Here is a 14277-nt window from a genome sequence, read left to right as displayed (position 1 = left end):
TCTGTGCACGAGGATGTATCATCTTATGTAAGTAGCCGGCTCCCGGATCTCTGCACGGGGGTATTGTAGCCCCGTGCAGCACACTCCCAATGATAGAGACGGACACCATGTGTGTGCGTGTGTAGGTACGCACGTGCATGGCTCATCGGTACAGCGCGCACCCTATCAAGGCGGCAGAGTGATGTATGGTGCTGTCGGGGCCCCTGTGACTCGCACCCCCTCACCGGGGGATGGACGCCCCCACCCTTACCCCAGACATGTGTAAGTGACGAACGTATGTTTTAATGCTCTGTCTTTCGTTTTATAAAACGCGCGTAAAAGGTACATGTGAATATGCAAACTTTCGAAGGTTGCGCACTTTTACCAGTTCAATAATGAGTGAAACGGATCCGTGCCTATAAGAAGCCTCGATGCACCCGTGCCGGGCACGAGGGGCTCCGTGTGCACTAATGTTAACATCTTTAGTGCACACCGACCCGTTCCGGGGGGGGGCTGTGCACGCGGCCCTCCCTGTACCGGGACTGGCCTCACTGTCCCCGTGTGAGCCGCGGGTGCACCCCGGATGACGTACGTGCACCGGGTGTCAGGACGGCACCCCTCGCACGTGAGTGACACGGTGGTACCACGCGGCACACGCCTGCGACTCGTGCCAGCGGCTTTGCCCCTGCTGCCACCCTCACCGCGCAGTCCTGTGCACATGGATGTGAGCGTAGCAGGTGCCCGAGTGTGACCTGCCCTCGCTGCCCTGGTCAGACCTGCACCCATCTATACGTCCTTACGGGAGGGGGGCTGACAGGTGTCCGCTGGTGTTAGAGCTGTGCGTCCACCGCGGTGCCCCTCCCCCACAGCCCTTTACAGGTAGGTACGGGGGTGCTGCCCTGCACAGCTCAGCCGGTGTTAGACCTGTGCGTCCCCCGTGGCGCCCCTCCCCCACAGCCCTTTACAGGTAGATATGGGTGCTGCCCTGCACAGCTCCGCTGGTGTTAGACCTGTGCGTCCCCCGTGGCGCCCCTCCCCCACAGCCCTTTACAGGTAGGTACGGGTGCTGCCCTGCACAGCTCAGCCGGTGTTAGACCTGTGCGTCCCCCGTGGCGCCCCTCCCCCACAGCCCTTTACAGGTAGATATGGGTGCTGCCCTGCACAGCTCAGCCGGTGTTAGACCTGTGCGTCCCCCGTGGCGCCCCTCCCCCACAGCCCTTTACAGGTAGGTACGGGGGTGCTGCCCTGCACAGCTCAGCCGGTGTTAGACCTGTGCGTCCCCCGTGGCGCCCCTCCCCCACAGCCCTTTACAGGTAGATATGGGTGCTGCCCTGCACAGCTCCGCTGGTGTTAGACCTGTGCGTCCCCCGTGGCGCCCCTCCCCCACAGCCCTTTACAGGTAGGTACGGGTGCTGCCCTGCACAGCTCAGCCGGTGTTAGACCTGTGCGTCCCCCGTGGCGCCCCTCCCCCACAGCCCTTTACAGGTAGATATGGGTGCTGCCCTGCACAGCTCAGCCGGTGTTAGACCTGTGCGTCCCCCGTGGCGCCCCTCCCCCACAGCCCTTTACAGGTAGATATGGGTGCTGCCCTGCACAGCTCAGCCGGTGTTAGACCTGTGCGTCCCCCGTGGCGCCCCTCCCCCACAGCCCTTTACAGGTAGATATGGGTGCTGCCCTGCACAGCTCCACTGGTGTTAGAGCTGTGCCCCGTGGCGCCCCTCTAGCGCAGCCCTTTACAGGTAGATACGGGTGCTGGCCTGCACAGCTCAGCCGGTGTTAGACCTGTGCGTCCCCCGTGGCGCCCCTCCCCCACAGCCCTTTACAGGTAGGTACGGGGTGCTGCTCTGCACAGCTCCGCTGGTGTTAGAGCTGTCCCCCGTGGCGCCCCTCCCCCACTGCCCTTTACAGGTAGGTACGGGGTGCTGCCCTGCACAGCTCAGCCGGTGTTAGACCTGTGCGTCCCCCGTGGCGCCCCTCCCCCACAGCCCTTTACAGGTAGGTACGGGGTGCTGCTCTGCACAGCTCCGCTGGTGTTAGAGCTGTGCGTCCCCCGTGGCGCCCCTCCCCCACAGCCCTTTACAGGTAGGTACGGGGTGCTGCCCTGCACAGCTCCACTGGCGTTAGAGCTATGCCCCGTGGCGCCCCTCCCCCACAGCCCTTTACAGGTAGATATGGGTGCTGCCCTGCACAGCTGGCGTTAGAGCTGTGCCCCGTGGCGCCCCTCCCCCACATCCCTCTACACCTGGGTACGGGGGTGAGGCGGAGTGGGGCGTTCTTCCACTTGTGCCCTCAGCCCTTCACTTGTGGTTACTGGGGGGTGGTGGGGGGGGGGGGGGTGTTCTTCCACAGGTGCACGCAGCGCTGCCCTGCACGGGCCAGCTGGTTACAGAGCCCTGCGCCCCCTGGTGCCCTTTACATCTGGGTACGAGTGTGGGGGGAGTGGGGGCGTTCTCCCACAGGTGCACGGAGCCGCGCACCGGTCAGCTTTACATGTAGAGTAGATACGGGGAGTGGAAGGGGTGGGGGGAGGGGCTGTTCACCCACAGGTGCCCGCAGCGCGGCGCCGGTCAGATGCTGGTCGGGCTGTGAGTCTCCCATATCATAGCGCCCTCTGTGCCAAGGCATTTATTTGGGGTACAGAGGGCACGAACACACGCGCGCGCGCAGACACGAACACACACACTAATTAAGACACACACGAGCACGCACACGAAAACACATACCCACACCTCTCCCCTCCCCCTCCCTAGCCAAGTGCGTGTCTGGAACCGACGGGAGAGTTAATCGACTATCTTACTAGCCTGTCGGAGACCAACGACGAGCCGTAGTGGGGCGGGTGGGGTGCACGGCCGAGGCTCTGGCCTGGGCTAAAATGTGCTTGCTCCTGTGTGCACGGCCAAGGCTCTGAGCTCCTGTGTGCATGCTCCTGTGTGCACGGCCAAGGCTCTGAGCTCCTGTGTGCATGCTCCTGTGTGCAAGGCCAAGGCTCTGAGCTCCTGTGTGCATGCTCCTGTGTGCAAGGCCAAGGCTCTGAGCTCCTGTGTGCACGGTCGATGCTCTGGACTGGTGTGTGCATGCTCCTGTGTGCATGGCCGAGGCTCTGGGCTCCTGTGTGCATGGCCGAGGCTCTGGGCTCCTGTGTGCTCGCCAGATGCTCTGAGCTCCTGTGTGTCCGGCCGTGAGCTCCAGTGTGCCCTGCGGGTACCCTCTGTTCCTGTGTGCACATCTCGGTGTCTATGCACGCACAGTGCAGTGTGCACACACGCCCCAGACTTGGCACAGGGTGGTGTGTGCCCGTGAGCGCGGCACATCCTGCCCCTGGCACGCACGGTGTGCGGGGCAGCCTGGTGCACTCGGATCCAGGGGGGGGGGGCACAGGTGCCCACCTGCGCGCATACACACCTCTACACAAACACGCGCACACACACATTTCCTGCTGTCGATCCAGACCTTCCTTCGTCCGCTTCGAGGCGGGAGCTCTGTTTGGGGCGCAGCGGCGGGGAGACTCGTTTCCTACTAAAATGTACCGCGATCTGTGGCGTGGAGGGGTGGGGGGCGCATGCACCACCCGCCTCGATAATCTGTGCTGTGCTGTGTGCTCCGGGGGTCTCTGGCGACCCTGCTTCTGCACACGCTGCCGGCATGTGAGGGTGTAAGGGCAGAGGCACTGGCCTCTCCTTACACAGTACCGTCTAACTGACCTGTAGTAGCGTGAGGGTACGGACCTGTGTGCACACACTTCTGGCACGTGAGGGTGTAAGGGCAGGTGCTGGCCTCTCCTTACACAGTGCTATCTACTGTGACCTGTGGTGTGAGGGTACGGACGGGTCTGCACGCGCTTCTGTTGTGTGAGGGTGGAAGGCAGGGCAGACGCGCCCCTCTGCCATTGTACAATTCAGTGCCCTGCAGGTGTTGGGGCTGCTGGCACCACCTGTCCGCGCTGTGATTTGGGATGGATGGGCCGGGCAGGTGCCTGCCACCCCCTGGAATGACACAAACTGAGGTGCAGTCAGACCCTTGCCACCCACCGCCCTGGCACACGTGGGGTTGGCACCCCTGATTCTCATTAAGTTCTAGCAGGCACTGGTGGGGCCCAGCACCCCCTGTGCCCCCTCGAGCAGACCAGCGGCCCGAAGTTTCTGCCCCCCCCCGGAGGGCGAGCCCTCGTGTCTTACCGTACACTCCTTGCGCCCGGGAGCTTCGAGGCGCTAGGGCGAGCAGCGCCAGCCACAGCAGCCGCAGCATCCTTCACACCAGCCTCATCAGCGGCACCACGAGCAATCCAGGAAAAACCCAAAAACAAAAACCACACAATCCACGGCAGGTATCCAGGGAGTCGAGGAGCACCGGCAGCCGGAGCCGGAGCAGCGGAGAGCGAGCGGGCTCTGCCCGGGGAGGGAGCGCCGGAGCCGGGGACCGGCAGCCGCGGGGCTCGGGAGGAGGGCCAGGGGCCGGGCAGCAGAGGCACCGGGGAGCAGAGGCACAGGTCAGCAGTGGCACCAGCAGCGGCTCCTCGTCAGCAGTGGGACCGGGCTAGCAGCGCGGGTACAGGGTCAGGACTGGCACCGGGTGGGCAGCGGCACCAGGACAGCCACAATCCGAGGCAAAAAGTAGGGCTGAGCTCCGCGGATCCAGGACAGAGCAGGGCAGCGTGATGCCAGGGCAGGACCCAGGTCCCCGGATGCAGCGGCCACCAGAGGAGACAGATGTGCCCCCGAGGTCCGGGGATGCCAGGGGTGCGGGAGGAAGAGACCCTGCCCGGGGCAGCGGCGCCCTCGCCAGGCAGAGGCGCAGCAGCAGGTCCGCCCGAGGCAGGGGTGCCCCTCAGACAAGTGGTGCCAGGCGGCGCAGGCAGAAGGAGGCTCGCACAGGACAGCGGTGCCACTCAGACCAGCAGTGCCAGGACAAGACGCAGAGGCTCCGCAGCAGTGATGCCAGGCTTGGGCTCCGCAGCAGTGATGCCAGGACAGGGGCTCCGCAGCAGTGATGCCAGGCTTGGGCTCCGCAGCAGTGATGCCAGGACAGGGGCTCCGCAGCAGTGATGCCAGGACAGGGGCTCCTCAGCTGTGATGCCAGGCTTGGGCTCCTCAGCAGCTATGCCAGACTTGGGCTCCTCAGCAGTGATGCCAGGCTTGGGCTCCTCAGCAGCTATGCCAGGCTTGGGCTCCTCAGCAGTGATGCCAGGCAGGGTTCAGCGGCTCCTCAGCAGCGATGCCAGGCCACAGCAGGGCGCAGACTCTCTCCCGGGCTGGCAGGGCTCGGACCCTCTCTCTCTGTGCTCGGAGACGGGCGAGGGACGTGTCTGCGCCTCTCAACTGTTCCGCTGCCAACTTGAGACTTTCCCTGCTCGTTACCCAGGCTGTGGCTAGAGCCCCGGGAGGGGAGGGGCCGGGGAGGGGGAGGGGTAAGCGAGGGGGATGTGGTCAGCCCGCCCCCCGTTAGTTTGGGCACCTCTCCAGCTCTTGTCTTCTCTCCCTCCCCTCTCCCGCCGAGCCCCCTCTCTCCCCGCCTCCCTCATGGTGCACCTCGCCTCTGCCCTTCTACCCCCACCTCCCCGTCACTCTCTCCACGCCTCTCTCTACTCCTTTCCTATCATCTGTGTACGGTCCTTTCACCGTCAATCTCTTCCCCGTTCATCTGCCTTCTCTCCCCCGTTCACCTGCCTTCTTTCCCTTCCCTCTTCTCTCTAACCTTCGCTTTTTTCTCTTCCGCTTTCTTGCCCTCGGAGTTCTTTCTAGCTTTTTCGCTTCTCCCCATAACTCCTTCTGTACCCCTCTCACGTTCTAGGCGCTCTTCAACTCACCGTGCCTTCTTTGGGTAATCCCCCCCCCCCCACACACAGTTCAGAATCCTTCTCACTGTTTCGTGCTCTCTACAGGAGTCTGGCAAGGCTACAATGGGCCCTGGTGGGCCCTGGTGGGCCCCAGGAAGGTGGCCCCTCTGGCTGCTGTTTGGCTAGTAAGATGCAGCAATGATGAGGGTTCAATAGGCCCCTCGGGGGTCTGGTCCCACCTGCTGCACCCATGGTTCTCTCCTTCCTGACTATTCCATGGCGGTCTTTACACTCTCAGCCAACCCTCCCATAATACCAGCTGCTCACACCCAACGACCCCTGCTGCCCCCCAGGCCCTTTCAATGTGGCTGCGGTGGGTGGGTGCTCTGGATGATACAGAGTGGCCAGAGGCATGTACGCCCCTGGTCTCCCCCCACAAAGACACTGTTTTTAAATCTATAAACAATGCGTGGTATTGCCATGCGTTGTAAATGCATATTCACAGTAGAGACATGCGCGCTAAAAAATGTGTGGCAAAAGGCATACAATGTATTTACCTGCGTTGTACCATCGTAAAAACCATTACAGTCTTGTGGAGCCTTCGGCTGACTCAGCCACACCATGTACGCATGACCTGTCTCACACCACGGAAGCGGATCGCATGTATCCTAACAGCAGTGCTGGTGAGACCGGTCAAACTCTCCCAAAGATGGCCCTGCTGGGCAGCAGCGGTCCGGCCCGTGCAGGTGACATCGGTGGGGAGGTAGGGCTGGGTGGGTGGCATTCCGACAGACGATGCAGTGGGACAATTAATTATTTATTTAATTTTCCCTCTGCATTGTCCCTCGAAATCCCACGTAAATGGACCTCCCCGGACCCTCCAACCCAGACTGAATGGAGGCTGGCGATGGACCGTTGTGCTAAGCAAGAAGAGTCCGTATGCACAACCAGCGGGGGTCCAAAGAAATGCCACCAAATATGGGGGCAACGGTGGGGATATGATGCACCGCCAAATCACCGGGCAAAAAATTAGGCCCATATTTATCAAGGTTTTGCATCACCCTTGCACCTCCAAGATGGACGCAAGGCAATGCAGAACCCAAATGAGACTTGTCAAGCCACACAAGGCCCCTAGCGTAGCCCTGCGTACTTTGATAAATCCAGAGTAGCGCAAGGCTGGGCACACCGCTGCGCTGCGTTACTCTGCGGCAGGGAGGTGTTCCATGGGTGGAGTGTGGGTGTTTTCATGCATCCACCCATGGATTCCTAGTTTTATAAAACACAGGTAGAGTTGGGAGACCTTCAGAATTGTACGCCTCCCCGCCGGAGCCGTAACAAGGACAAATATCTTTATTTCTACCTGTTGTTCACTCCTGCAGCACACTTAGAAAGAGGAAAATGCCTCTGAGGTAGCGTGCCGCCCCACCTCTATTTGAGCAGTACAAAAAAAAAACAAATGATATTAATTAGCCTTTATTATCATTTTTTTGTGTGCGAGGGATTGGAGCCAGGTCTGGGCAGGGCTGAGCACAGTGAAGAGTGGGGTTTGCACTCCCAAAGTGCGCATGAGTGTTTGGGCGGCCTGCTTGGGTTGCTCATGCAGTGTCGTGATTGGCTGGGAGACTCTGGGAAGAAGCCACCGCTGCCCTTTGTCCCGACACTTTCCGTAATTTAAAAATACACGTCCCTGTTTCTGGAACAAGTGTAATTTCATACTGAAAAGAGAACGGACTGGTATGCTCTCCTTAACCAATTTGTTTGTTTCTTTCAGGTAGCGCAGGAGGAGGTCGGCTGCATGCATGCTGCAGCAGATACGGAGGCAGAGTGGGGGGTGGTTCAGGGTACAGGTCGTGCCGTAGCTAATGTTATTTACGTGTGGCTTGAAAATGTGTGTCATATATATACACACATACACACACATTTGCTTTTTATATATGTGTGTGTGTACATATTTACAAGGCTGCAAAAAATCGAGTCAGGCCAGAAATATTTAGACTTCTTTGATGACTGGTCTGTCCCAGTTTTTCACTCTCAAAATCTGTTCTCCCTACTCTGAGGATTGTTTTTGTGCAGAAAGGCGCTCCTTTGTGCACAAAAAAATCCTGCCTAAAATCCAGGCCCCCTTGCACCATAGTGCAAGGCAGGGGCGGCCGGCATGGCTTGCGGGTGGGGGTGTAGGCGCTGTGGAGCTGCTCGCGGGCTGCTTACATTAAAATAATATATGTTTCAAAAATAAAACTTACCTTGCCGCTGCGGGTCCCTCGTCTTCTCTCCTACTCGCCTGTGTCTTATTCCAGGTCGGAACAGGAAGCAGCCAGACAGACTCCCACCCCTAAGCCAATCATAACGCTCCAATGGAACGTTGTGATTGGTCTGAGCACCATGACACGGTGCTCAGCCAGAGGCTAGAGGTGTTTAGCGGAATTCGCGCCGCGCATGAGCGTTCTATTGAGCGGGGCGGGCCATGACGGAACCGCTCCGTCATCAGCACAGCGCACCCGCAGCTGATGACGGAGCGGTTCCGTCATCAGCGTGCAAGGGGTTAAGGTAAGTAATATCGTTTTTTTATATCGAAGTAAGCAATATCGAAATTAATAATATCAAAGTAAGTAATATGGTTAGCAAACATTTCTTTGTGAATAATATCGATATTTATATTAGTGGTATGTATTTTATATGCATGTTTAACATTTTTTGTAATGTAGTTTAATTATTTTAAAATATTTGTGTTATATGTTGAGAAATTATTCATTTTTTTAAAGTAAGTTTTGCGTTTTATTATCAGAGTGGGTTGTGGGTTCATAAGGGAATAGGGTGGGAAGCAATTTATTTATAATTAATTAATTAATATGTTTTTATTTATTCTTGATTATTAATTTATTGTTAATTAATTATCAATTGGTGATTACTTTTTATTAATTGATTATTTTATCACCATATTAATTATAATTAATGTATTACTTAATTTATTTATTGTTATTGTTAATTAATTTATTGTTAATGAATTATTAATTGGTAATTAATTTTTATTAATTGATTATTACTGATGAAATTAATTATGTCAATTTTTATGTGTAGCAGGTTGTGGGTTTATAGGGGAATAGGGTGGGAAGTAATTGAATTATCACAAATTAATTAATATTTTTAAATTTATTATTGATAATTCATTTAATGTAAATCAAATATTAATTAGTAATTCATTATTTATACTTGATTTAATTTATCATTATATTAATTATAAATAATGTATTATTATGTTTTATTTGTTTTTGTTGTTAATTAATTTATTTGTTAATTTATTAATTGGCAATTAATTATTATTAATTTATGTATTGATAATTACATTAATTATGTTTATTTGTATGTGTAGCAGGTTGTGTGTTTATGGGAGAGTAGGGTGGGAAGTAATTTAATTGTATTTACGTAAATATTAATTTAATTTGATTGTTATTTATTATTAATTTATTATTTAATTTAATTTTTAATATGTTATCTATTTTTTTTAATTTATTTATAAGTATGTTAATTTAACCCCTACGCTATCCTATATTTTCAACACTGTTACATTCACTGGAGCTGGAATGGTATTTTTTACCCCCACGCTATCCAACATTTTCCCTCCTGTTGCACTCACTGGAGTGGGAATAGTAATTTCACCTCTACACTATCCAACACTTTCCCTACTGTTGCACTCCCTGGAGTTGGAATAGTAATTTTTACCCCTACACTATCCAACACTTTCCCTACTGTTGCACTCCCAGGAGTGGGAATAGTAATTTTTACCCCTACGCTATCCAACACTTTTCCTACTGTTGCAGTCTCTGCAGTGGGAATAGTAATTTTAATCCCTATGCTATCCAACACTTTCCCTACTGTTGCAGTCTCTGGAGTGGGAAAAGTAATTTTAATCTCTATGCTATCCAACACTTTCCCTACTGTTGCAGTCTCTGGAGTGGGAATAGTAATTGTAACCACTATGCTATCCAACACTTTCCCTACTGTTACACTCCCTGGAGTTGCAATAGTAATTTATACCCCTACGCTATCCAACACTTTCCCTACTGTTGCACTCCCTGGAGTTGGAATAGTAATTTGTACTCCTACGCTGTCCAACGTTTTCTCTATTGTTGCACTGTTTGGAGTTGGAATGGTAATTTTATTACCTCCGCTATGTCTTATTTTTTTAATTATTTTACTTAACGTAGTATATAATTAATATTAACAAGTGTAAAATGTTTTTTTATTTTTTATATGTATAGATGTATTTATAATGTATATGATATTTAATTGTTGTATAAGTTCTTAAAGTATTTATGAAAAATTATTAGTAAGTATATATATTATATATTATATGTATATATTGTATTTATTTTTACATCATATATATATATATATATATATATATATATATTACTTATAAATTTTTAAACATGTTAAAACATTCGGGAGTGCGATTTTCTTTGGAAGTTGCTGGTTAATTAATCACGAGGCTTGGTCTGGCCTCGAAATCGGCACTCGCTAGGCAAGGAGCGCACCGGTTTCAGACTGTTTGTTTGGCTATATATATATATATATATATATATATATATATTCACTGAAAAAAACATAGGTTTCACACCAGTTATAGTTAGCTGGACATTTTACTCATACAAAACCATTGAAATTCCCCTGTTATAGTTAGTTGTACTCACTATAACTCGCGCGCCCGCAATCCACTGCTGATGATGTCACATATTACATCATTCATTACATGGTCAGTGACAACACTGATGACATCTCAAATGACATCACTGATGACATCACCCAGTGAATGTGGTTTGCTTTGATATTTAAATATGTATTATAAATACACTACTTTGCATCGAAGAATGAGTGGATAGATAAATATAAATGTGTGGATGGTGGTTTTAGTAACAGTGTCATTGATTGTTTCCTTGACTAATTTGTAGAGTCTCACTATATATAATGTGTAGTTACTAAACTGTGTGAAAGTCTTTATTGCTTTGTCTTAGTTGCTATGTTAAAGACTATCAGCTAGATGCATCAAACAAAAATCCGCTCGCAAAGGGGCAGATTCTCAGAATCTGCCCTTTTGCGACCAGTATTTTTGCATCATCCCAAATGCAATTGAGAAATCGCTAAATTGCGATTATTTGCATTTAAGGAATCTCAAATTGAGATTCCTTAAATGCAATGCATGAAAGTTTAAAAAATAGCGAATTCGCTAATAGGGCTCGCAAATTACCATGAAGTACAACTTCATGGTAATTTACAAAAACTTTAAAAAATGCACTAAAGTGCCTTTTTCAAAGTTTCATGTTGCGCACACATATGCCCTAAGGGCATGTGTGTGCGCGACATATGTGCACAGATCAATTTCAGGGGTGCAACAGTGTGTCCTTTGGACACCCCTTCACCCTTGAATTCGCAATCTCAATTTGCGATTCGCTAATTGCGATTCGCAAACTGAGATTGTCTTCCCATTCATTCCTATGGGCCTCGAGGCCCATAGGAATGAATGGGGAGGTATTCCTTAATTGCGACTCGCAAATTGCGAGTCGCAATTAAGGAATTCTAAGAAATCGCTATTTTTTTTGTGATTTCTTGATGCATTCCATTTTGCTATTCCTTAATAGCGAATCGGTATTTTTCGCTATTAAGGAATCGCAATATGGGTTGTTGATGCATCTGGGGGTTAATTTGTTATTGGTTTCTTAACTGAGTATTTGTATGGGTGAATGAATGTCTATGTGGTTTGGTGGGGGGTGTGTGATTGCCCAAAATGTGTGAATAGCTCATTCAGTAGGTATATAAGGTTAAGACTACATGTTATAACCGTTTTTTCAGTGAGTGTATATGTTTATGGGTGTGGTGGTGATGAAATATTTCTCTCAATGGTAGATCACCATTAAACTTGAAAAAAAAGGCAGTGTATGTGACAGTTATATCTAATTAAGTGTGCCTAAGACTTAATGATTGTATGAGTCACTATATGGATAACTGTATACTTGTAATAGTGATTTTATAACACACTAAGGGGGTCATTAGGATGGCGGGCGGACTTTGCCCGCCCGCCATCCTCGTGCAAAACGGGACCGCCCGCCATAGGAGCGGCGGTCCCGCCTTGAGCATTAGGATGCCCCCGCCACACAGGCGGGCGCATCCTGTATTTTTACCATTGCGGCGGGCGGTGCAGAATGCGCCGCCCACCACAATGGTAAAAATGCACGTTGTGCATTTCAAAGCATAACATGACAGGCACCGCGCGGTGCCTGTCATGTTGTACTTTGAAATGCTGGGGGGTACCATAGGTACCCCTCATGTGCACCCCCCACCCCCGGACTCCCAGGGGGCCCGCAACAGGCCCCCGCAGGGAGTCTCTGCGTGCCTTTCCGTGGCGGCATTGCTGTCACGGAAAAGCATGTCAGGAAGGGCATCCTAATATGGTGGCGGTGTCTGATAGACACCGACACCATATTATTCCTTTTCCGCCCCGGCCGCAAGGCGACCGGGGCAGAAAAGCGGCGGACGGTCTTTCCGTCCACCGAGGTACCCCCCGCCATCCTAATATGGCGGGGGTCTTTAGTGCAACGATGTCGGGCGGATTGCCCCCGCCAGGCTGGCGGTGGCTACCGCCGGCCTGGCGGGAGCAATCCGCCCGACATCTTAATGGGCCCCTAAGTGTGAGTTACTATCTATATAAATAGATGAAGTGGTGTTTGTATAAGTGTGTAGATGAGTAAATGTAAGTATAATCAATTGTTTGCATAAGTCAGAAGGATGTTTTTATAAGTGAATACAATGTGTGCTGGTGTGTAATGATGAAATAGGCGTATAAGTATATTTGATAGTGTTCTGTTAATTATTCACTGCATATAACTCTGAATCTATAGGTAAGTGATTAGATGTGTGTTTAGATCTATGAATCACTGAGTGGGTGTTTAGAAATTACTATTGGTGTGTCAATGGTTTCAAATATTGCACTTTCTATTTTACTGTGAGTGATGAAATATTATACTAGTGTGTGATAAGGTGTATTTCATTTTTATCAAAGAAAAAGGAAGCTGTTCCTCTGTGTTGCAGAATCGCCTACCAATTAATTAGTGGTGGTGAGTCAGGGAAGAGAGAAGGGAGGTAGAGGGATCGGAGATCCTGCTTTTGCGGAATTAGGGTCCTCACACACCCAGCAAGCTAGGTGTCATGCTTCATCATATGGACCTGCTCCTCGTTGAGCCGGCGCTGCAATGCTCAACGGGCACCCGCGAAGGGGCTCTTTATCGGAGATCTTTTGTTCTTTTGCCGTATGATGAAGTGGGGGTGTGTGGCCCGTGTGGGTGTAGATAGTGTGTTGTGTTATGGGAGTGAGTTAAAAAGGGTTGGATACTCCAAAGCGATACGTTTTATTCTGGTTGGTAATCCACCTTACTAAAAAGAAATATATACAGAAGAGAGGCACAAGCCCTGTCGGGGAAAGTTAATTCACTAAAGTGCTCTTCTCTTTGGGCAGACATGTTTCTTGCCCTATTGGTAAGATGGTACCGTGGCAATTCTTCAGGACCTATATATGTGTGTAATCTGTGAAAAAGGGGGGTTGGTGTTGGATATCTAGACTAAACGGTGCTGTTAAATAAAGAGCTACCATTCAGAGGGGACTACATATTTATGTTAGTGTAGTCTGGAAGAAGAGGAGCTCCCTCATGGATGCGAGGAGCCTCAATGTGGGTGGGAGGGTCGTAGGGCGCCTCAATAGTAGGAGCCTTGACTCATCTGGAGTCTGCGTCAGTTACCTAGTCTCCGTCACCGGTCCCACGGTCGTGGATCTCATTATCACATGGATGATGTCATCAGTGATGTCATCAGTGATGTCACTAACCATGTCATGAATGATGTAATATGTGACATCATCAGCAGTGGATTGGGGGCGCGTGAGTTATAGTGAGTACAACTAACTATAAAGGGGGAATTTCAATGATTTTGTATGAGTAAAATGTCCAGCTAACTATAACTGGTGTGAAACCTATGGTTTTTCAGTGAATTTCAAAGGTTTTTTAAATGCTAATTCCTAACTATAACATGTGTGAAACCTATGGTTTTTTAAGAGAATTTCAAAGGTTTTTTTAAATGCTAATTTTAAAATGTATCAACTATTATATTTATTTGTTATTATACAAATGTTCTATATTTTTTACAATACTTAAATTTAAATTTTGATTTATGTATTATTATTTACTAATTTTTGATTTTTTTAATAATTCTGGCTTTTTTGTGTTTTAAAGGTGCGCGCACGGTGCTCGCACGCTGCCCGCACGCATGCGCGCACGGTGTTCGCACGCATGCGCGCACGCTGCCCGCACTCCGCGAAAATTTGTTCATTCCAAAAAGTCATTTCTGTAAATGTAATGTACAAAATAACCCAAGACATTCTGTGACATAACTATAATAATAGTATTTTTGACTTTTGAGAACTGTATATTAGCTTTAAACGCATTTACGAAAATCGGGTAAATGTCATTCATATGCGACTC

The 14277-nt window shown here is 50.4% G+C and overlaps 1 protein-coding gene across 1 annotated transcript in view; it reads right to left on the bottom strand.

The window, feature by feature from the left end:
• MDGA1 (MAM domain containing glycosylphosphatidylinositol anchor 1) overlaps positions 1–5073 on the bottom strand; it is a 1234846-nt gene extending 1229773 nt beyond the window's left edge. Inside the window, exon 1 of the mRNA XM_078647369.1 lies at positions 4155–5073. Within this exon, the coding sequence (XP_078503495.1) occupies positions 4155–4224 (70 nt within the window). The 5' untranslated portion in view covers positions 4225–5073. The remainder of the gene's footprint in view (positions 1–4154) is intronic.
• Positions 5074–14277: the final 9204 nt, after the last annotated feature.

Source organism: Lissotriton helveticus, chromosome 6 (genome assembly GCF_964261635.1).
Source record: "Lissotriton helveticus chromosome 6, aLisHel1.1, whole genome shotgun sequence".
Taxonomy (NCBI): domain Eukaryota; kingdom Metazoa; phylum Chordata; class Amphibia; order Caudata; family Salamandridae; genus Lissotriton; species Lissotriton helveticus.
The sequence above is the reverse complement of the archived record's forward strand: the minus strand, read 5'-3'. Positions and strand labels throughout refer to the sequence as shown.